Source organism: Heterodontus francisci, chromosome 2, assembly GCF_036365525.1.
Source record: "Heterodontus francisci isolate sHetFra1 chromosome 2, sHetFra1.hap1, whole genome shotgun sequence".
Classification (NCBI taxonomy): domain Eukaryota; kingdom Metazoa; phylum Chordata; class Chondrichthyes; order Heterodontiformes; family Heterodontidae; genus Heterodontus; species Heterodontus francisci.
The window spans coordinates 33,671,031-33,692,665 of record NC_090372.1 but is presented as its reverse complement, the minus strand read 5'-3'; the positions used below and the strand labels follow the sequence as shown (position 1 = coordinate 33,692,665).

General features: G+C 44.7%; 1 protein-coding gene across 4 annotated transcripts in view; it reads right to left on the bottom strand.

The window, feature by feature from the left end:
* The window catches only part of LOC137383724 (doublecortin domain-containing protein 2-like), a 233,958-nt gene that overhangs the window by 143,662 nt on the left and 68,661 nt on the right, over positions 1-21,635 (bottom strand). For all 4 annotated transcript variants that reach the window (XM_068056901.1, XM_068056907.1, XM_068056900.1 and 1 more), the window contains exons 6-7: positions 21,266-21,320; positions 2,508-2,697 (exon numbers count right to left, since the gene is read on the bottom strand). In XM_068056901.1, coding sequence (XP_067913002.1) covers positions 2,508-2,697; positions 21,266-21,320 — 245 coding nt within the window. The remainder of the gene's footprint in view (positions 1-2,507; positions 2,698-21,265; positions 21,321-21,635) is intronic.

The window sequence follows — 21,635 nt, the reverse complement described above, 5'->3', positions numbered from 1 at the left end:
TGGCATAGTGGTAATGTCACTGGACTAGTAATCCAGAGGCCCAAGCTAATGCCCCGAGGACACTGGTTCAAATCCCACCAAGGCAGCTGGTGGAATTTAAATTCAATTAATTAATTTTAAAAATATGGAATTGAAAGCTCATGACAGTAATGGTTCCATGAAATATATCGATTGTCGTAAAAACCCATCTGGTTCACTAATGTTCTTTAGGGAAGGAAATCTGCTGTCTGGTCTGGCCGACATATGATGTCAATACCCACAACAATGTGGTTGACTCTTAAGTGCCCTCTGAAACGGCCTAACAAGCCACTCTGTTCTCAAGGGCAATTAGGGATGGGTAACAAATGTTGGCCTTGCCAGTGATGCCCACATCCCATAAAAGAATAAAACAAAACAAGATGCACTACAGCAACTCGCCAAGGCTCTGTCAACAGCACCTTCCACACTCGCGACCTCTACCACCTAGAAGGACAGGGCAGAAGGCATAAGGGAACACCATCACCTGCAGGCCCCCCTCCAAGTCACACACCATCCTGACTTGCAAACATATCACCTTTCCTTCTGTCGCTGGATCAACATTCCGGAACTCCACAAGAACTGCAGTGGTTCAAGGCGGCGGCTCACCACAACCTTCTTAAGGGCAATTAGGGATGGACAATAAATTGCCAGTGATGCCCACATCCCATGAACGAATAAAAAAAAATCAATTAGAAATCATTGAACCAATGGGAATCCCACTCTTCCTCGTTACGAGCAACCACTCCAGTCAAAGCCGCCATCAAAACATACGATTCTGATTGTGGTGGGAGAAATGCAGTGTTAATTCAATCCCGTCCCTCCACAGATTGCCTAACATATCATTTTAAATTTTCCAAATTAAAGACCATTAACCCCAGAATGAAGCTAACCAAACCAGGTGTCTTTAAATCAACAAATTAACTGTTCACTTAGAAAAACTAAGTTCTTAAATACTACCAAGACATAAACAACATTTAAAATAGAAAAAAATTAGAGTCCTTGCAAATTTACAGTCCAATGTTGCTTGAAGTCCTCAAAGCCGTCCAATGGGGACAAAAGGTTCTTCAAGAGTAGAACAGTCCGTAGTCTAATTCCAGCAGTGATGCTTTCCTTATCCAATGATGAATTTCAACAATTAACAACTGCAAACACTTTCAATAGAATCAATCTGACTTTAGAGTTTTTGAGGGATAAAAGATTGTCACAGTCTAACTTCCCTCATTCTGTTTAAATTATCAGAGATCTCTGTTTTGGCTTGACTTTTTAAGGATTTTGAGAGATAATAAACAAACAGACTAAATTCTCTTCCTTCAGTTTAAATGACTGAGAGGTCGTCTTTCAGGTGCTAACACCAGCTGTCTGTCTGCCCTTTGTGTCCAGCTAGAACAGTCGGTTTTCAACTAAAATGTCAGTTCAAAAGATAATTGCAACATTGTATTCCGGTCCTGGGTCCCTGAATGACTGTTGTTGGGTAACTAGGATGCATTCTCTGAAGCTGTTTGGTTCCCTCTCCATATGGTTGTATCCAACGACAACCAAAATACACTTTCTCTAACTCCTGAGGCTTGCTGGTTCTTAAACAGTATGGCTCCGTTTCCACCCTGAAAGACACACCACATAGTCCCCGGAGCAAAAAAACCACAGGACCATGACACTCTGCAAAAACCCTTGAAAGAGTTACACCTTACTGAATGAGTGTAATTGAGTTTTTAAACACACTAATTCATAATTACTGCTAAATAGCCTTACTGGCCCTGAAAGAGTTATTTTATATTTATTGAATGTCATATTTCTCCATTACAATAAGAAATTCCACATTTTAATTTTTTTTTAAGTTTGTTCATGATATTTTAGCTTCTACCCATGTCCACGTCCCAATCATTTATTTTGCTATCTGTAAAATTTAAAATTGGAAGTGAAGGGATTCAGTGGTTTTGAACATCCAGGTTTGATGTCTGTAAGTATATTTCAATATGATTGGCTGCTTACTCTGCTTGATGGCAGCACGCCTGGAGATCACCTTGACTCAGCACCAGATTCAAACTGACTTTGGGAAAAAGGAAATCCACGCCACAGAGACTGCAAGATCTTTGTGGCAGCTTTCATCGAGGTCAGTGGAGAGAACCATTTACTCGCTGCCTACTGCAAAATCCAGCCCAATGTATGATCAAACAAGAACATACTACTGAGATATATATTAAGCGGAGAGAGTTAATCTTGATTTGAGGATGGAATCCATTACCTGCCCCAGCTCAATTTTCCCCAAACATGCAGCTTATTGCTTCAATAAGAAAGACTGCACTGGCTTATAATAATTTCTAATTTAACCAATTGTTTGCCAGAATTAGATGGAGTGAGAAGTTAATATTTGATTGGTAGAAGCAGAGGTTAAATGGGTGAGCAAATTCTGTGACAGAAGGGCCTCTCTTCAAATGCTGCAACAAAACTCTGCACACGACTTAATGGAGAACATAAAAGCAATAACTCACCATTTTCCCGAACAATTTTCGGGCTGCCAATACTATTCTTGACGTGCTTCACTTTGACAGGTTTTGCACGGAACACCGATTCTTCTCCAGCTGCAACGTGTTCCTTCTTTCCTTTCCTCTTTGGGGGTTGTGGCGAGGTCAGCTGATACACTTCACTTGCAGTCCCCGTTGAACGGACTTGGCGATCTCCCTATTAATTCAGTAAATCCTGGTGAGATCTATATGTTGCAATAGTCATTTCACCTGTGGCTCTGTACTATTTTTCAATAAAAATTTCTATGCACATGCAAATTATTAAAGGCTTTTTGCACCGAGGTAGAATGATTGTACAAAGGTGTTATTTTCCTCCAAAGAAAATGGTGAAGAATTGAGAGTTTTCTTTTAGTCCAACTATTAAACTCAGGAATGTAAGAATTTTTCAGGAGGGAACAGCCCCGAAAGCCCTTTTCATTTCATGCACATTTACTGCAAAATGCCACAGACTAGCAGTTTAAAATGAGGATCAGTTGGACTTGCTAAGGTGCCCATTAGTTTGGCCTATCACTCCACATTGTAGTTTCAAAGAATTTATAGGTAGTGAATACATAAACGTGTTTGGAAATATACCTGCACTCCTATCTCAATTGCTCTGCATTCAGCAGGACAACACTTTAAATAGCATAAGATTCACCATCCCACTGAGGTCCAGAAATGGTTTTTAAATAGTCATGGGGCAGCAAGCAGGCGGGCGTAGGAGAGAACAGCAGGAGGGAGCGGGGAAGAGAAGCGGCGATCGAGGCAGCTTTCCAAACCTCATGCTGAAGACTGACATCCCTTTGCATGATGACATATATGCACGCATGCGCGCATTAGTACTGGCAAGCTGTCAAAGCTCGGGTGCAATTTGCGCGTGCGCAAGGCCGAATGCATTCCGCGCATGTGCGCAGTTCAGACCGCAGTAACAATGTCGGCACTTGGCTGTGTTATCAGGAGACACTCCGTATTCTAAAAAGTGAACAATGGTCCAAAATGGCCACCTTTTGCATATTCAAATTCTCTGACAAAGACAAAGGAGGACAAATCTTCAAAGCTAAAAGATTAATGGAACCCATCTTACACCTATCCTAAAACATTCCAGAATTTAATGTCTTCTTCTAAAACAAGGAAGATGTGAAGTAGCCACATCCTGAGCCATTGTTCAATCACCATGGGGAAGAGATGAGACTGTCTCCTACCATGAGCTGAGAGGTGACACAGTTTTATCTTTTTTTTAAAAAAAGAGAGACAGAGAGGCAGAGAAACTCACCCAGGAGCAACATCAGAACAGCTGGCATTCCAGTAAGCCACTGCTTTTAAAAAAAAAATTAATCCTCAAGATGTGGGGGTTGCTATCCTCTCTCTAGTTGTCAATGGAATGACTTGATAGGCCACTTCAAAGCAAGTTGAGAATAAACCTCATTTGGTCCAGGACAGGAGTCCCATATGGACCAGACTAAGTTTCTTTCTTGAAAGGGCATTAACGAACCAGTTGGGTTTTTACAACAAACTGACAGCTTCATGCATGGTTACTTTTACTGGTGCCAGCTTTTTGTTTCCAGATTTTTTTTTCTGTAATCTGAATTCAAATAGTCAAATTGCCATGATGGGATTTGAACCCATGCTCCCTGGATTACTTGCCCATTCCATTACTGTCTTTGTGCACAGAGGTTGCACATTTGTATATGGAGTACTCACGTTTCTGGGCCATGAGTGGCTTATGCTTTGTGTTTATGAGGACTGATTTTTTTTTTGTACAATGGGAGTGGGGAGGGGGTGGGGGGGGGTCTCTCAGATTGTGATATGTACCTGGACATGCACCTGAAGTGCTGTAGCCAGCAAGGCTATGGATCAGGTGCTGAAAAGTGGGATTAGATTGGGCGGCTAGTTTTTCAGCCGGCACAGAGACAACGGGCTAAATGGCCTCCTTCTGTGCCGTAATTTTTCTATTCTTCTATTCTGTACAATCACATGGAGCTCACTCACTAGAGGTAACATGTACCTAGCCTACAGTGCAAAACTTTTCTGTACAATTCACATCGCAATGACCGATCCATACCGACTGTGCTTCTGTTTTCTGCTTTGAACGTGGCAAAATGAAAGCTGCCTTCAATTTCACTCCAGCTACTTTATATATGTAAAGAAAGAAATTCCTATTTTTTTTTTTTAAATCACATTCCCCATTACAATATAAAAAGAATTATGTCAGAGAGGCACAAAGTTGAATCCTTGCAGATATAGAACTCCCTACAGGCAAGCGCTGGTCAACCTTGTTATGCTTCATCGTAAACCAATCTGAACTCTCATAAGTTTAATGGCATGGAGATGCATGAATAGTTTATGAAGTCAGCAGCTTTACTTTATGAATAATTAAATAGGTTTAGAATAACTCCCCAGTTAGAGCATTCGCTGACTCATCAGTAGCAGAAATGAATTAAACAGAGATTTTAAAATAAAAAGAAAGCAAAAGACCCAGAAAGTTATGACTTAACTCTTCAAGCACTAAGCTGCTGCACTGAAAATGACATTTTCGACTAAAATACATCCTCTGGCTAGTTCCCAGTAGCGATATATTTTTAATTCAGGAAGGGATCTTGCAAATATTGGTGTTCCCATGCACCTGCTGCCCTTGTTCTTCTAGGCAGTAGAGTTTGTGGGTTACTGCAGTGCATCTTGTAGATGGTACACACTGCAGCCACAGTGCACTGGAAGTGGATGGGGAACCAATTAAGCAAACAGCTTTGCCCTGGATGGTATCGAGCTTCTTGAGTGTTGTTGGAGCTGCAGTCATCCAGCAAGTGGAGAGTACTCCATCACATTCCTGAGTTGTGCCTTGCAGATGATGCAAAGGTTTGGGGAGCCAGGAGATGAGTTACTTGCCACAGAAAACAGCTTCTGACCTGCTCTTGTAACTACAGTATTTACGTGGCTAGTCCAGTTAAGTTTCATGTCAATGGTGACCCCTTAGGATGTTGATGTTGGAGGATTCAATGATGGTAATGCCATTAAATATCAAGGGAGATAGTTAGACTCTCACTCTTTGGAGATGGTAATTACCTGGCACTTGTGTGGCATACATGTTACTGGCCATTTTTCAGCCCAAGCCTGAATGTTGTCCAGGTCTTGCTGCATATAGGCACAGACTGCTTCATTATCGGAGGAGTTGCAAATGGAAATGAACACTGCAATCAGCGAGCATCCCCATTTCTGACCTTATGAAGAAGTAATCATTGATGATGCAGCTCAAGATGCTTGGGCCTCAGACACTGCCCTGAGGAACTCCTGATGTGATGTTTTGGAACTTGTGCTAGATATAACTCCAGTCAGTGGAGAGATTGCCCCAATTTCTACTGACTTGAATTTTTCTGGGGGTCTCTGATGCCAAACTCGGTCAAATACTGCCTTGATGTCAAAAGGTGGTCACTCTCACCTCACCTCTGGAATTCAGCTTTTTTTTGTACATGTTTTGACCAAGGCTGTAATCAGGTCTGAAGCCAAGTGATCGGGTTGAACCCAAACTGAGCATCGGTGAGCAGATTATTGGTGAATAGATACTGAATTACTGAATAGCAATGTTGACGACACCTTCCATCATTTTGCCAATGATTAACAGTAAACTGATGGGTCAGTAGCTTTTTGTGGACTGGACATACTTGGGCAATTTTCCACATTTCTGGGTAGATGCCAGTGTTGTAGCTGTACTGGAACAGCTTTGGTTAGGGACGCAGCTAGTTCTGGAGCATGTCTTCAGCACTACAGCCGGTATGCTATCAGAGCCCATAGCCTTTGGTGTGTCAAGTGCACTCTGCAATTTGTTGATATCACATGGAGGAATTGAATTGGCTGAAGTCTGGCTTCTCTGATGCTGGGAATCTCAGGAGGAGGCAGAAATCCACTCAGCTCTTCTGACTGGAGATGGCTGCAAACACATCAGCATTTTTCTTTTTGCAGTCACATGCTGGGCTCCACCATCATCGAGTTTGGGGTTGTTCAATGATCCTCCTCCTCCCATTAGTTGCTTAAATATCCACCACCATTCATGACTGGGTGTGACAGGACTGCAGAGTTTTGATCTGATCTGTTGAATGTGGGATCGCTTAGCTCTGTCTACACCATTCTGCTTCTGCTATTAATTACATATATAGTCCTGTGCTGTAGATTCACCAGTTAGCACCTAATTTTTAGGCATGCCCGTTGCTGCTCCTAACTCTTCGACAGTCCTTATTTGAACCAGACTTGGTCCCCTGGCTCAATGGTAATGGTAGAGTGAGGGATATGCCGACTCACGTGGTTACAGATGTTGGTGTAATACAATGCTACTGCTGTTGGCTCGCAGCATCTCATGGATGCACAGCTTTGAGCTTCTAGATCTGTTCCAAATCTCGCATTTAGCATGGTGGTAGTGCCGCACAACATGACAGATGGTGTCCTCAATGTGAAGCTGGGTCTTGGCGTCCACATGGACTGTGTAGGGATCACTCCTACCAATACTGTCATGGACAGATGCATCTTCAACAAATAGGTTGGTGAGGACAAGGTTAAGTAGGTTTTTTCTTTGGATTGGTTCTCTCACCACCTGCCGTAGGACCAGTCCAGCAGATATGTCCTTCAGCTCAGTCAGTAGTGCTGCTACCAAGCCACTCTTGGTGACAGGCATTGAATTCCCCCACCCACAGTATATTCGGTGCCTATGCTATCCTCAGTGCTTCTTGCAAGTGGTATTCAACATGGAGGAATACATATCCATCAGCTGATGGAGGGCCATAGGTGATCATCAGCAGGAGATTTCCTTGCCCAATATGACCTGATGCCATGTGACTTCATGAGGTCCAGAGTCAATGTTGAGGCCTCCCAGGGCCATTCCTCTCAATTGTACACCACTGTGCCACCAACTCTGATGGGTCTGTCCAGTCAGTGGGATAGGCCATACCCAGGGATGGTGATGGACGAGTCTGGGAAGTTGCCAAAGGTATGATTCTGCGAGTATGACTACATCAGACCATTGCTTGACTAGTCTGTGAAACACCACTCCCAACTTTGGCACAAAGTCCCAGAAGTTAATGAGAACGACTTTGCAAGGTCAACTGTGCTGGGTGGTCATGTCCAGTGCAAATCACAAGTCTGGTTACAATGCATTCTCAGGAACCTGTCACCTTCCAAGCCTGCCTAGCTCATCCTGTAGTGGAATATGTTGGCAGCTTTGGCTCAACATTAGTATTCCCATCTCCTAACTAGAAGGTTGCAAGTTCAGCCAGCTCCACCTCAGAGGCTTGAGCAGCTAATCTAGGCTGACACTACAATTATAGTACTAAAGGAGAACTGCACTGTTGGATGTGCAATCTTTCATATAATACATTAAACTGAAGCAGTACTGGCCCTCTCAGGTACACAGAAACAGTCCTATGATCTTATTCGAGGAGAAGTGGAATTCTCCTTGGTGTCCTGGTCAACAATTAGCCCTCAACCAACATACTAAAACAGATTATCTGCTCATTATTGCTGATGGGACATTGCATGCACATATTGTCTGCCATGTTTCTTACATTACAACAGTGACTACATCACAAAAGTACTTCATTGGCTGTAAAGCACTTTGGGACGTCCCGAGGTTGTGAAATATAAATGCAAGTTCTTTATTTTATTGCAAAGACATCCCCCAACTTGTTTTTCCAACCTCAACACTCTTATCTTCTAACTGCATTCCATTTCCTTATTCATTCACTCAGTCAGAAACCATTATACAAACCACTTCCTTACACACAACTGCCAAATACTATTTAAGCACGGATTAGTTACACTAACACATTGTGGGTTAAGGATCATATTTTCTTGTTTGAGAAACAAAGCCTAGGCTGGGAGTGATTAATGAGAGAAGCCCAACAACGTTAAACTAGAAAATTCCCTCATTAAATCAAGGCAGCCACAGGATTTCTGCTGCTGCCCTGATTAACCCTCATCATGCTAGTCTATTGCAGCCTCCAAAACCAGCATCAAGGTGCCCATGTTTGGGGAATCCAACTTCTTGTACTTCATTGGCATAACCCAATGAGCCACCATGACTCCATTGGAATGATCCCACTTCACTTCTAAGTCTGCCATTCACCACCAGTCCTAGCATCTTCCATCAGCAATTTCTACCCACAGCATGCATCAGTGTAAATCCCCCAAAGCAATAGCAGTTGGTCAGAGCCAGCAGCACCTGCAAGGGACAGACTGGAAGAGAAGACTATGAGTGAAAACTGTGTTGAGGCTGGGATTGAAGGAAAGGGTGGAAAAAGGAAAAAAAAAAGAGTGCCAATGTGAACCAAGACATACAAAGGGTGGGGGGAGGAAAACAGGGGGAAAACTGCCAATGTCAACAGGCAAAAATATGAGGGGGAAAAAATAGCAATTTAAACAGTCGGGGCAGAAGAAGAAGATTGCCAGCACAAAATGGGCACAGAGTGAGGGGAACAATAGTGCTGGGTGAAGTGGAGGGCCAAAGACAGAGAAGAGTGCCAGAGTGTCACTATAGCAACCACAGGCACAGTTCATCAGGTTTAGGTAACGGAGTACCATAAGCATGTCCACAACAGGCCATGATTTTGCCTTGACTAATGAGGAAAAATCTTTCTAATTTTTGGCACAATTTTCTACTACACAAGGGAAAGGATGCTGAACACAACTGCCATTTAAGATATGCAGAGCCCATGCCCTAATCTACTTTCAATGTAAAGAAGTGCTTCAAACTGACATGCAGGACTGTCTTTTGAAATTTAGAAGTTTTTGAGGCTGCTGTTAGATCTTCTGAAGCAGTTGCTCAGCCTTTGCAAGTTTCCTACGCTGGCATGCATGAAGCGTTGAGATGAGTGGAGATAAAATTGGGCAGGAAAAAAAAAACGAATGTCATAATATAACATACAGAAGTAGATTTCCAGTCCATGTGCAGACCAGGTGGAGGTGGGCACAAAAGGTTTACTACATATACAAACAAGTGAAAATGATTCAAGGAAAAAGGCCTACTGATCCATCCAATTCCAGCCTATCCCACACAGTTGTGATTCCTTATGCATCTCAATACATACACTCCCCACCTCACCCAGAGCCATGTAATCTCCTGGGCAAGACAAAAAAAGATAAAAAGCCAGGCCAATTTACAATGTTTGCCATGAGAGGAGACTTTTTATTTACATACGTGAAGAAGAGTCCTGTGAAAATTTAAATATTCTTTCATGAGGCACACAGAGTCCCCTGTATAAAGAACACATTGAAATGAAAGAGTTTTGTTATCTAAAAATTGCCTACAGAACCAACAAGGGCTGGTACAAGAGTGGGTTTCCTGTAACTCAATCGTGGTGCACTTTAAAGATCACAGGGTCCCTCTTCCTTAACTGGCTGTGTTTGCTGACTCAAACCAGCTCAGCATGCATGCAGACAAGCTTTCCATCACTATTTTCTACCAGACTCTTTGGGATTGAACAGTTATATAAAAGTCTTGGTTCTTTTGATATGAAAAGAAGCCTAGTGTCCTTTAAACAAGTTCAAAACAAAACTTCATTTTAATGCTAAAACCTAAAATTGTTGCCACCAATTAAAAGGTTGCCAATTTTTCTTTTAAACAACTTTTTACTATTAGATTGCTACTAAAAAGGAGTCAGAATTTTCTAACCAAAACTGTTTTTTTTTAAATCTTCAAGTAAGGGGATATTTTCCACTTCAGTATTCCCAGCAAGGGAATACATATTGGGAAACTCTGCCTCCCTGTCCATAATTTTCTATCCTTATCAAATTGTTTCCCGGTCAACACTCCCAGCAGGTGTGACTCCACACCCAGAATACAGAACTGTAAAATCCACCCCCAACAACATCCAATCAGCACTTCTCTTCAAATCCAAAATGGCAAATCTAACAAAAAAGGATGTTCTTTGTTCCCACTCCTTTCTTTGTATTAATCTCGTTTTGATTAAGGTGAAGAACAACTTGCATTTATATAGCGCCTTCCAGGACCTCTGAATATCCCAAAGTGCCTCACAGCCAATGTAGTACTTTTGAAGTGCAGTCACTGCTACGTTTAAAAGACTGACACAGGTTCAATTTATGTATTAAATACTTCTATTTCACATCAAACACAGTGTTAGTCTTTCTGGAATGGTAGCTTATTGTGAACTTAAGTACATTCTTGAAAGACTGACTGTGCTTCGAGTCGGTACACAGTCAGCAGTACAAATACTGTAACATAATGCAGTTTTCACAAATGTCAACTCCAAACCTAAAAGCATTTTCACAGAGTAGGAAAAAGGCTGAAAGCAGACACATGGGTCCCAATATTGGTAGGGCAGGTTGCGTAGGTTGATGGCAGGGGTGTGCAGGGAAAGGTCTTAGTTTTGGACAGGAAACCTGAAAGCCTGGTTTTCCCACAAGCAATAGTTTTTTAACTCCACAGTTTTAACTCCTTTTTTTTTTTTGGAGTTTTAACCACAGTTTCCAACTTTTATTTGGCAGTACAGCCACTCAGAAGTCAGCTTGATTGACTGGCTTGGCCTGCAGTCGGCCATGGAGCGTACTAGCATAGGCTGCAGCCGCAGGTATAGAGTCTGCAGCTGCTACTGGGAGCATTGGGGGCGTGGGGGGAGGAGGGGCAATTGCTGATCTTGGGAGGGTCTAATCACAGAGGAGGGGGTTCTGCTGGTCAACCTCAGAGACCCCGATCCCTGTCCCTGGGAGTACGGATGACATTGCGTTGGGGGTGGGGGGGGGGGATAGCGATGCAGGGGTGTTCCCATTCCAGGGAAGGAGACTTGGGAAGCAACAGTACTTCCCCTCCAGCCCACAAGGAGGGCTTAAAAGTTGTCTGCCGAAGCTGTCCTCCCTTTCCTCGGGCTCCCAGGTTTGCAGGAGCCTGTAAAGCCCAGCCAGTCAGGATTAAATGTGTAAATCAGGTTAAATCGAAGTCCTCCAGTCTCATTCAAATATTTAAATTGCTCGCATGCCTGCCGGGAGTGGCATTGTCTGGCCTCCTTAAAACCTAGAAGTGATCGGGTTGGAAGATGGGGATAGAGGGGTTTTGAAATTTCTAAAATTTTACCACACCCATTTTTGGGTTAAAATTCAACATGACCATAATCTTCAGGTGTACTTCAAAGTATAAAAATGAGCTAGAGGTTTGAGGAGGCACAAATGTTGGGTTAAGACTGCCAGTTTCACTGAATTGCATGCAGGGACTTAGTACCATGTCTTTGGACTTCAGGGGAGAGGGCACAAAAAAAAAGAGGTAGCCAAGATGGGGTCTTAAGCTGAAATGCCAGTTTAGCCTGCGTTTAGCACAAGACACTATCTTGGTAAAATATTTGAAATAGCACTAGGAACAGCTACCTGAAGGCTTGTTAAAAAGATGATTGCCACACAGAAATCCTGCTGGCACTCATTAAAGAGGCTCCATGATATTTTGGTGTCTAGCCTTTCAAGTAATGCTCTCTCTCTCTCAACAGTGACAAGCCGTTTGGGAGTAAATACAGAGCTGATGGCTGCTTTGAGCTCTATCTGAAAGGGATACTCACCATTTCATGGCCATTGCTACTGGAGATGTGAAGAAGGAGATGGGCGGCACAGTGGCGCAGTGGTTAGCACCGCAGCCTCACAGCTCCAGGGACCCGGGATCGATTCCGGGTACTGCCTGTGTGGAGTTTGCAAGTTCTCCCTGTGTCTGCGTGGGTTTTCTCCAGGTGCTCCGGTTTCCTCCCACAAGCCAAAAGACTTGCAGTTTGATAGGTAAATTGGCCATTATAAATTGTCACCAGTATAGGTAGGTGGTAGGGAAATATAGGGACAGGTGGGGATGTTTGTTGGGAATATGGGATTAGTGTAGGATTAGAATAAATGGGTGGTTGATGTTCGGCACAGACTCGGTGGGCCGAAGGGCCTGTTTCAGTGCTGTATCTCTAATCTAATCTAAAGACCTCAAACACATCAGGAGACTTACTGGGAAACTGTCAAGACTTCAACACTAACATTTATTCCAGAAATTCTCTGAGGACCTCACCTAAAAAGCAGTAGGTGTTGTGCTAATCCACCTTATAGGAGTCACCAGAAGAAAGGCAGTGCTTAAACCATGGGCATGTTCTAGGGTTCCCTTGGTCTGTATGAGGAATGGGAGGAAGACATGAGGCAAAGCAAAGCAGCACCGGCTACTGCAGAAGAGGAACAGGAAGACGAGGAGGGCGAGGTGGGATCCTTCCCCCACTGTGGGTTGTGGACACCCCTCCTCCTCCACAGGATCACATCTGAGAATCTGTGCACATCCACTCCCACCCCCACCCCCAATTCCTGCAATGTATTGCAGTGCCCCAGCCAGAGCACGCCACACCTTCAGTTGAAGTGGGTGCATGGAGCCCACATATACGGTTTCACAAAAATTACATCTAAACAGTGCTTCAGTGCTAAACCTGCAGGTGTCTGTTTTAACACCTTCAGACAAGTTCAAATTTATGGTGATCAGCAGTAGGACCAAAACTGTGCGCTAAATCTGATCTTTCAAATTGGCTAATCTTATTACTACTGCACCCATTTAGTGCCTGCTTTCACCTTTTGGCCAAAATAACCCCCTGGGTCTCTATGTTACACAGCAGGGCCCAGCAATCTTCGAGACCTGCTCCTGATAAGCAATGTAAAAGCAGGAGCTCAACACACAGGGGTCACTCTCCTGAAAAAGGAACCCACAGCCAGAAGGTGACATACGTTAATCATCGGATTCACTAAATGAAAATCCATTTCCTGTTCTTATTGAATGACATGCACACTCACTCATTCAGATACATTAAAGCCAATGCAGGCAACACATTTCCTCGTCTATATAGCAAAGAATGGACAGCAGAGGGCAACAGAATCATGCAACAACGATTGCTGTCCTGTGGTTGAGGATTCATACAACTGCTGGGACTATGAGAGCTGCTTATCAGTAACACTGAAAAAGGTTTTGCATTCTTAAAAATGCCACAAGTTCTCCTACCATCGGTAATTTAGTAATGTCTTCTTTCTATAGTTTCTGGACTTTGAGAGAAGTTCAGTGTCCAAATGGGATCCAGCAAGGTTCTTGGAAATGTCCAAAAGGTCAAACCACTGTTAATCAAGTTTAATTAATCAAATCAAGAGATTATCTTATTAAAGGTTTGCAGGAAAAGTAACAAAAATAGCACAAAGAGTGCCAATAAATGCTAACATCAAAAAACTGATTTCATGTTGTTAACTTAAACCACAAGAGATTATGCCAAGCAAGTTACTGATTCTCCACATACAGTTGATCAGAAATTTGTGGATGCACTTCATATACCACCCATCCAGATAATGAAGTCCAAGGCATCTTTGATATTGGGCCTCAGACCTCATTTCAGTAGAGTCGGTGTGTCGCAACAATCTGCTGAAGATTACAGAGCAGTGGTGAGAAAAATCGGGCTGCTGCCAGTGTTATAGTGTCCCTCAGATAAGTAGGTTGGGGGTCGGGGGATGGAATTTTGGGGAGGGGATTGGCTCATAGTCATCAGGAAGGGAGTGATCAGGATTGGATGGATGCAAGGTTGTACCAGAAGGGTGAATGTAGCTGTAGTTCACAAAACACAGAACAGTGCGAGACAAGGTTCTCAAAACCAGCTGACATGCTGACTGAGGACAGACAGGCACCAAGCAAAACCCAAGCAGCCAACAGAAAACCACAAAGTGAACACAGCTTCCAATGCCATAATCATAGGGCTCTTAAACCAGACCCACCTAGAATACTAGTAAAACAGCTAAGATTGGTCTCACCACCAAGTTAGCCCCAAGGTTCACGTGGGGCTGCTAAACCAAAACCCGACTATGTCACCAACTACCCAATTGGCAGTTAGGTCGCAACAGGCTCAAGGAGCTAAACTCCTGATCTTATATTCCAACTAGCTGACAACTGGGGAACTCTCAACACAAAAAGCAGCATCTCCAGCAACCCAGTTCGTCAGGCCCTATATACTGGCCAATGCGCAACATGACCCAAGACAGCAGCAGGAACCACTGCTTGCAGCACAACAAACTGTCAATGTGCATTTTGTGGTAAACTGCCCCAAGGATGGCCAGAAGAGGTCTTCCTGCCTGACCAAGCAAGCCTGGATGGATATCGCAGAGGAGGTAAGCAGCCATGGGGTCACCCGCACCCTAACCTCCCCCGCCAACCCCCGGAACATAGGTCCAGTGCAGGAAAGAGTCAACGACCTCCTTCAGTCTGCCTAGGTATGTGTTCTACAACTCTCTCCTCTTTGGGGCTTACATGTGGCTATGTGGCAGGCAGTGCGACATGGAGAGGGAGGCACCACAAAAGGTGCTGGCAAAGGGGGTTAGGCATCATCACATCCACCAGATGCCTGGCTGCATCTCAGCCACAGACCACCATCTTTCAAAGCTCATCCCTGTTGCATTATCTCTTTTTAGGCTAATGGAAACAAAGCCAAAGGGCAGGCATAAAGGTTTTGAATGCAGAGCTTTAATGGAGAGTTGTTGCTTCAGCTTAAATGTGCTGACTGCGCAAGAGAACTGAATCACGTGATACTGTGTCACTTCCTGTTATGACAAATATAAATCATTTAAGTATATTTATGCTAATATGTAACATACTGACAGACAAATACACTATCACAACAACACCATTACCTCCTGAGAGTGGACATGGGGAGGAGTCATAGGAAACCCCAACAGAGGACAAGGGCCTGCCACTAACAGAACAGTTCCCTCACTCTTTCTGCAAAGTCTATCTTCCTCTTTCCACTTGCAGGACAAGTCAGCTTATAGCAACAGGGAGACCTCAAGGGCAGGCCTCAGGAATTCCAGACATTTGGCGCCTCTCGACAGTTGAGGAGGTTTTTTTTTTATTATTCGTTCAGGGGATGTGGGCATCGCTGGCTAGGCCAGCATTTATTACCCATCCCTAATCTCCCTTGAGAAGGTGGTGGTGAGCTGTCTTCTTGAACCACTACAGTTCTTGGGGTGTAGGTGCACCAACAGTGCTATTAGGAAGGGAGTTCCAGGATTTTGACCCAGTGACAGAAGGAATGGTGATATAGTGTTAAGTCAGGATGGTGTGTGGCTTGGAGGGGAACTTGCAGGTGGTGGTGTTCCCATGCATCTGCTGCCCTCGTCCTTCTAGGTGGTAGAGATTGCAGGTCTGGAAGGTGCTGTGGAAGGAGGCTTGGTGAGTTCCTGCAGTGCATCTTGTAGATGGTACAAACTGCTGCCACTGTGTCGAGTGAATGTTGAAAGTGGTGGATGGGGTGCCAGTCAAGCAGACTGCTTTGTCCTGGATGGTGTCGAGCTTCTTGAGTGTTATTTGAGCTGCACCCATCCAGGCAAGTGGACAGTATTCCATCACATTCCTGGCGTGTGCCTTGTCGATGCTGGACAGGCTTTGGGGAGTCAGGTGAGTTATTCGCTGCAAAAATCCCAGCCTCTGACCTGCTCCGGTAGCCAGAGTATTTATATGGCTGGTCCAGTTCAGTTTCTGGTCAATGGTGACCCCCCTTTGGTAAGCATCGCTGATGTCAGAGCACATGGTTAAGCTGGACGATCGGCACAGAAACCAAATAAAAGTAAGTGACAGACTGAATGCATTGAGGTGAGCCCTTCTTGATGCCACTTTGAGAAGCCATCATGGTGACTGGAAGCGGGTAAGTATGAGATTGTCTCTTGCCTCCCTGGCACGTCACTCAATGTGCCAGCTTCTGGTGCAAGGGGTTCAACATCCAGGGCTGCCAGCTCATCACCCTCCTCTGCATTGTCCTAGTTGATTGAGGAGTGGCGATCAATCATGTTCTCGTCATTCAAGGCCTCCCTCTCTGCAATTGTGTAGAGCACAGATCACCATGATACGAGACCCCCTCACTGCAGCATACTGCAGGGCTCCACCGGATCGATTGAGGCATCGAAATCTCATCTTTAGCAGCCCAATGGCCTACTCAATGGTTGCTTGGGTGGAGCCATGACAAGTGTTGCACCTCTCTGCTGCAGTCCGAGGGTTCCTCACAGGCGTGAGTAGCCATGTCTTCAATGGGTAACCCTTGTCTGAGAATCCATTCCTGAAGGCAAACAGGGGGCCCTGAAAAGCTGTGGCACCTGGCACTGTTGAAGCACATAGACAATGTGGCTGCTTCCTGGGAAGCAGGCACATACCTGCAGGAAACACTTTCGGTGGTCGCAGACCAAATAAATGCTGATGGAATGAAAGCCCTTCCTGTTGATGAAGGTGGCTGGCTGGTCCATTGGAGACTTGATTGCCACATGCGTACAATCTATCACACCTGGCACCTGGGGGAGTCCAGCGATAGCCCCGAATCCAATGGCCCTCTCGGCCTGACTGTCAGGGTCAGTACGGTAGCACAAAGAGTCACCAGCCCTCTTTAACAGGGTGTTGGTCACTTCCTTGATGCAGTAGTGGGCTGCTGCCTGGCAGACCACACACATGCCCCCCTTGGATCCCTGGCATGATCCAGACGAGTGAAAGTTAAGTGCCACGGTGATTTTCAAGGCCACAGGCACAGGGTGAGCACCGAATCCCATAGGTCACAACTCATCCTGCAGCATAGCACATAGGTCAGTGACGTCCTCCCTGGAGGGCTGCAGTCTTCGCTAACAATACCAACCAGACATATGGAGGTAGCCAATTCGAGTCCGGTACACTCTTTGGCACAGGCGGGCTCTTCTCGGCATGGCCAGTTGCTGTCGCTCGCATTGTGGAGCTTCATGGACAGGGGCAGCTGCCTCCTGGTCCAGTCTCTGTCAGAAGTGCTGTATCACACCACAGGGGTCCACAAAGAAAGGGTGTATGAGATCCATGCCAGGTAATCAGTAGGCCTCCGGAGCGCTGTCCTTGCGGAACCAAAGTTGCCTTGGCACCTTTGCCTTTGCTACTCCTCTTGGCTTACATACTAATGGCCGTCAATGCCCACACTTGCCAGGAGGCAATCCTCTCACCCGATAGTATAGCCACCTGTACAGATCACCCAGCGGTATGGCCACCTGGTACTGCCAGCTGAAACCAATCCCAACCGATACTGCCCCCGGCACCATGCCGTACTGCCACCCGGCAATATGCCCGCCCATGCAGAGTTCACAGCACTACAGGCTGGCTATGGCCTCCACTGCCCACCCTTGCCCTATCCAGTGCTGTTCATGGCTGCCTTCCTGTAGAGTCACTGAGGCCTCACCTCTGTACTACCACCGTTCAACAGCTGGGCATCCGAAGGAAACGTGAGGGCGATTCATTGTCCACTTAATTCCAAGCCTCCCACTGAATCATTTTCAAATGCAAGCAAATGTATTATAACTATCTGTTCAGCAATTTAAATTGCAGTCCTGTTGCATTGGGACAGCAACTTCGGATTTCCGGACAGATGCATCCATGCAATTCTCTGGCCCCCCTGCAGCTCGATTCCTGCTCCAAACAGCCTCACTAAATTCAGTCCAATATTCCAGTTATGGCCTTGTCAATCATTTGTTCAAGGTTAAACAACCTCTTTCTACTTGTAATCAAATACTTGATTAACCCTAGTATTGTTCTAAATATAAACATAAGTTGAAAGACACTCATGTCAAGATTCAGGTGATGTCAAACTTCAGAGCTTTTATTCTTGATTTATAGCAGTCATCTAACCCAAATTTGGAGAGACTAGAGGGATTGTTCTCCTTAGAGCAGAGAAAATTGAGATAGTTAATTGAGGTGCTCAAAAATATGAAGGGTTTTGATGGAGTAAATTGTTCCAAGGGCAAGGAGGGTCAGTAAACAGGGGACAGATTTAAGGTCCACTATAGATGACTGCTATAAATCAAGAATAAAAGAACGATGGGGGGGAAAAGGAGAATTTTTTTTTCCCACAGCGAGATTTTATTTATTTTTATTTAGAGATACAGCACTGAAACAGGCCCTTCGGCCCACCGAGTCTGTGCCGACCAACAACCACCCATTTATACTTCTTTGGGCCTCCTTATCTCGAGAGACAATGGATATGCGCCTGGAGGTGGTCAGTGGTTTGTGAAGCAGCGCCTGGAGTGGCTATAAAGGCCAATTCTGGAGTGACAGGCTCTTCCACAGGTGCTGCAGAGAAATTTGTTTGTCGGGGCTGTTGCACAGTTGGCTCTCCCCTTGCGCCTGTCTTTTTTCCTGCCAACTACCAAGTCTCTTCGACTCGCCACAATTTAGTCCTGTCTTTATGGCTGCCCGCCAGCTCTGGCGATTTATACTAATCCTACACTAATCCCATATTCCCTACCACATCCCCACCATTCTCCTACCACCTACCTACACTAGGGGCAATTTACAATGACCAATTTACCTATCAACCTGCAAGTCTTTGGCTGTGGGAGGAAACCGGAGCGCCCGGCGGAAACCCACGCGGTCACAGGGAGAACTTGCAAGCTCTGCACAGGCAGTACCCAGAACTGAACCCGGGTCGCTGGAGCTGCGAGGCTGCGGTGCTAACCACTGCGCCGCTCATAATTTTATGACCTGGAATGCACTGCCTGAAAGGGGAGTGGAAGCAGATTCAGTAACTTTCAAAAGGGAATTTGATGCAATTTTATTTACTATATAGAATGTACAGCACAGAAACAATTCAGCCCAACTGGTCCATGCTGGTGTTTATGCTCCACACGAGCAAATTCCCACCCTTCTTCACCTAACCCATCAGCATAGCCTTCTATTCCTTCCTCCCTCATGTGTTTATCTAGCTTCCCCTTAAATGAATCTATGTTACTCACATCAGCTAATCATTATGGTAGCAAGTTCCACAATCTAACCACTCTCTAAGTAAATAGGTTTCTCTTAACTTCCAAATTGGATTTATCAGTGACTCATATATATGGCTGTTAATTTTGGTCTCCTCAACAAATGGAAACATCTCGACATTTGGCCTATCTAACTTTTTCATAATCTTAAATTCCTCTAATCAGGTCAACTCTAGCCTTCTCTTTTCCAGAAAAAGATCCCCAGCCTTTTCAATTTTCTCTACAACTTCACAGTTCTTTTTCTTTTATTTGTTCTTGGGATGCGAGCATCGCTGGCAAGGTCAGAATTTATTGCCCATCCCTAATATCCCTTGGGAAGGTGGCAGTGAACCATCTTCTTGAGCCATTGTAGTCCATGTGGTGAGGGTACACTTACAGTGCTGTTAGGGAGGGAGTTGCAGGATTCTGACCCAGTGACAGTAAAGCAACGACGATATAGTTGCAAGTCAGGATGGTGTGTGATTTGGAGGGGAACTTGCAGATGGTGGTGTGACCTGTCCTGTTCTTCTAGGTGGTAAAAGTTACAGGTATGGAAGATGCTGTCAAAAGGAGTCTTGGTGGTAGACACTATTGCCACTGTGCACTGGTGGTGGAGGGAGTGAATGTTTAAAGTGGTGGTTGGGATAGTGAACAACCGAACTGGATGGTGGCGAGCTTAGAGTGTTGTTGGAACAGCACTGATCCAGGCAAATGTACAGTATTCCACCACACTCCTGACTTGTGCCTTGTAGATGGTGGGCAGGCTTTGGAGAGTTAGGAGATGAGTTATTCGCCACAGAAGTCCCAGCCTCTGACCTGTTCTTGTAGCTGCAGTATTTATATGGCTGGTCCAGTTAGGTTTCTGGTCAATGGTAAACCCCCAGGACCGCAGGATGTTGATGGTGGAGGATTTAGCAATGCCATTTAAATGTCAAGGGGAGATAGTTGAAATCTCTCTTGTTGGAGATGGTCATTGCCTGGCCCTTGTGTGGCGTGAATGTTACTTGCCACTTATCAGCCCAAGCCTGAATGTTGTCCAGGTCTTGCTGCATAGGGATAAGTTCAGGAATTTGACCAGTTAAAGTGAAGGATTGACGATATAGTTCCAAGTCAGGATGGCGTGTGGCTTAGAAGGGAACCTGCAGGTGGTGGTGTCACCATGCACCCGTTGCCCTTGTCCTTCTAGGAGGTAGAGGTCAAGGGAAGGTGCTTCGAAGGAACCTTGGAGAGCATCTGAGGAGTCGCGAACGGTACTGAACATTGCGCAATCATCAGCGAACATACCCACTTCTAAACTTACGATGGAGGGAAAGTCATTGATTAAGCAGCTGAAGGTGGTTGGACCTAAGACACTACCCTGAGGAACTCTTGCAGCAATGTCTTGGGACTGAGATGATTGACCTCCAACAACCACAACCATCTTCCTTTGTTCCAGGTATGACTCCTACCAGCAGAGACTTCTCCCTCAGATTCCCATTGACTCCAGTTTTGCTTGGGCTTCTTGATACCACACTAGGTCAAATGCTGCCATAACGTCAAGGGCAGTCACTCTCACCTCACCTCTCAAACTCAGCTCTAATTCAATTACAAGCAATTCATAGAGTGGTGAGATGAGGGATGATGACCATAATCTGGCACTCTCTTCAGTACATGGTTAAGGCCGGCAACATGGCAAAAGCCAAGCCCTTTCCCGTGAAGGGAAAGACAAGTCACTAGTAAGCCATTCTCATGTACCCTGCGTAGCAAGCTCCAGACCCGTATTATTGGAGGCCTTGGAAGTGATTACCCACCTGACCTCTCAGCCATAGTTGCTATGTGACTTTGCAGATCTAACTAAGGAGACAAAGAGAATAAATTTGATAACAGATTACAGCCTTGCAGTTACTCCCAAATACTCATTAATATAAAAGCAATATTACAATTACCATTTATTATATTTCAGTAAAACAATGACAAACTAAAAAGTTTATAATGCTACTGACACAGCAACTCACATTTTCTTTACTCTTCTTAGATCCAGGAATTGGAGGAAGTGATGCAGCCTTCGATCTAAAGTAGAAACCAAATATAAACTCTTAGATCATTTCAATAACTTAATAAATTACAGCAGAGACCATTCAGCCTATTATACTCATGTTACTTCTGCACGAAGGAGTTAACTATTGTTATGCCATTTCCCTGACCTTCCGTTGTATTTTTAACATTCTTCCTTTTCAAATATTTTTGCAATGCCCTCTTAAATACTATTAGAGTCTCTGCTTCCATAGTTACATCTGCTAAAGCATTTCATGTTCGAATAAGCTCAAAGTTACAAAATCAATCTAACTACCCTAGATTGACAATCCAGAGTCAAATCTCATGGCC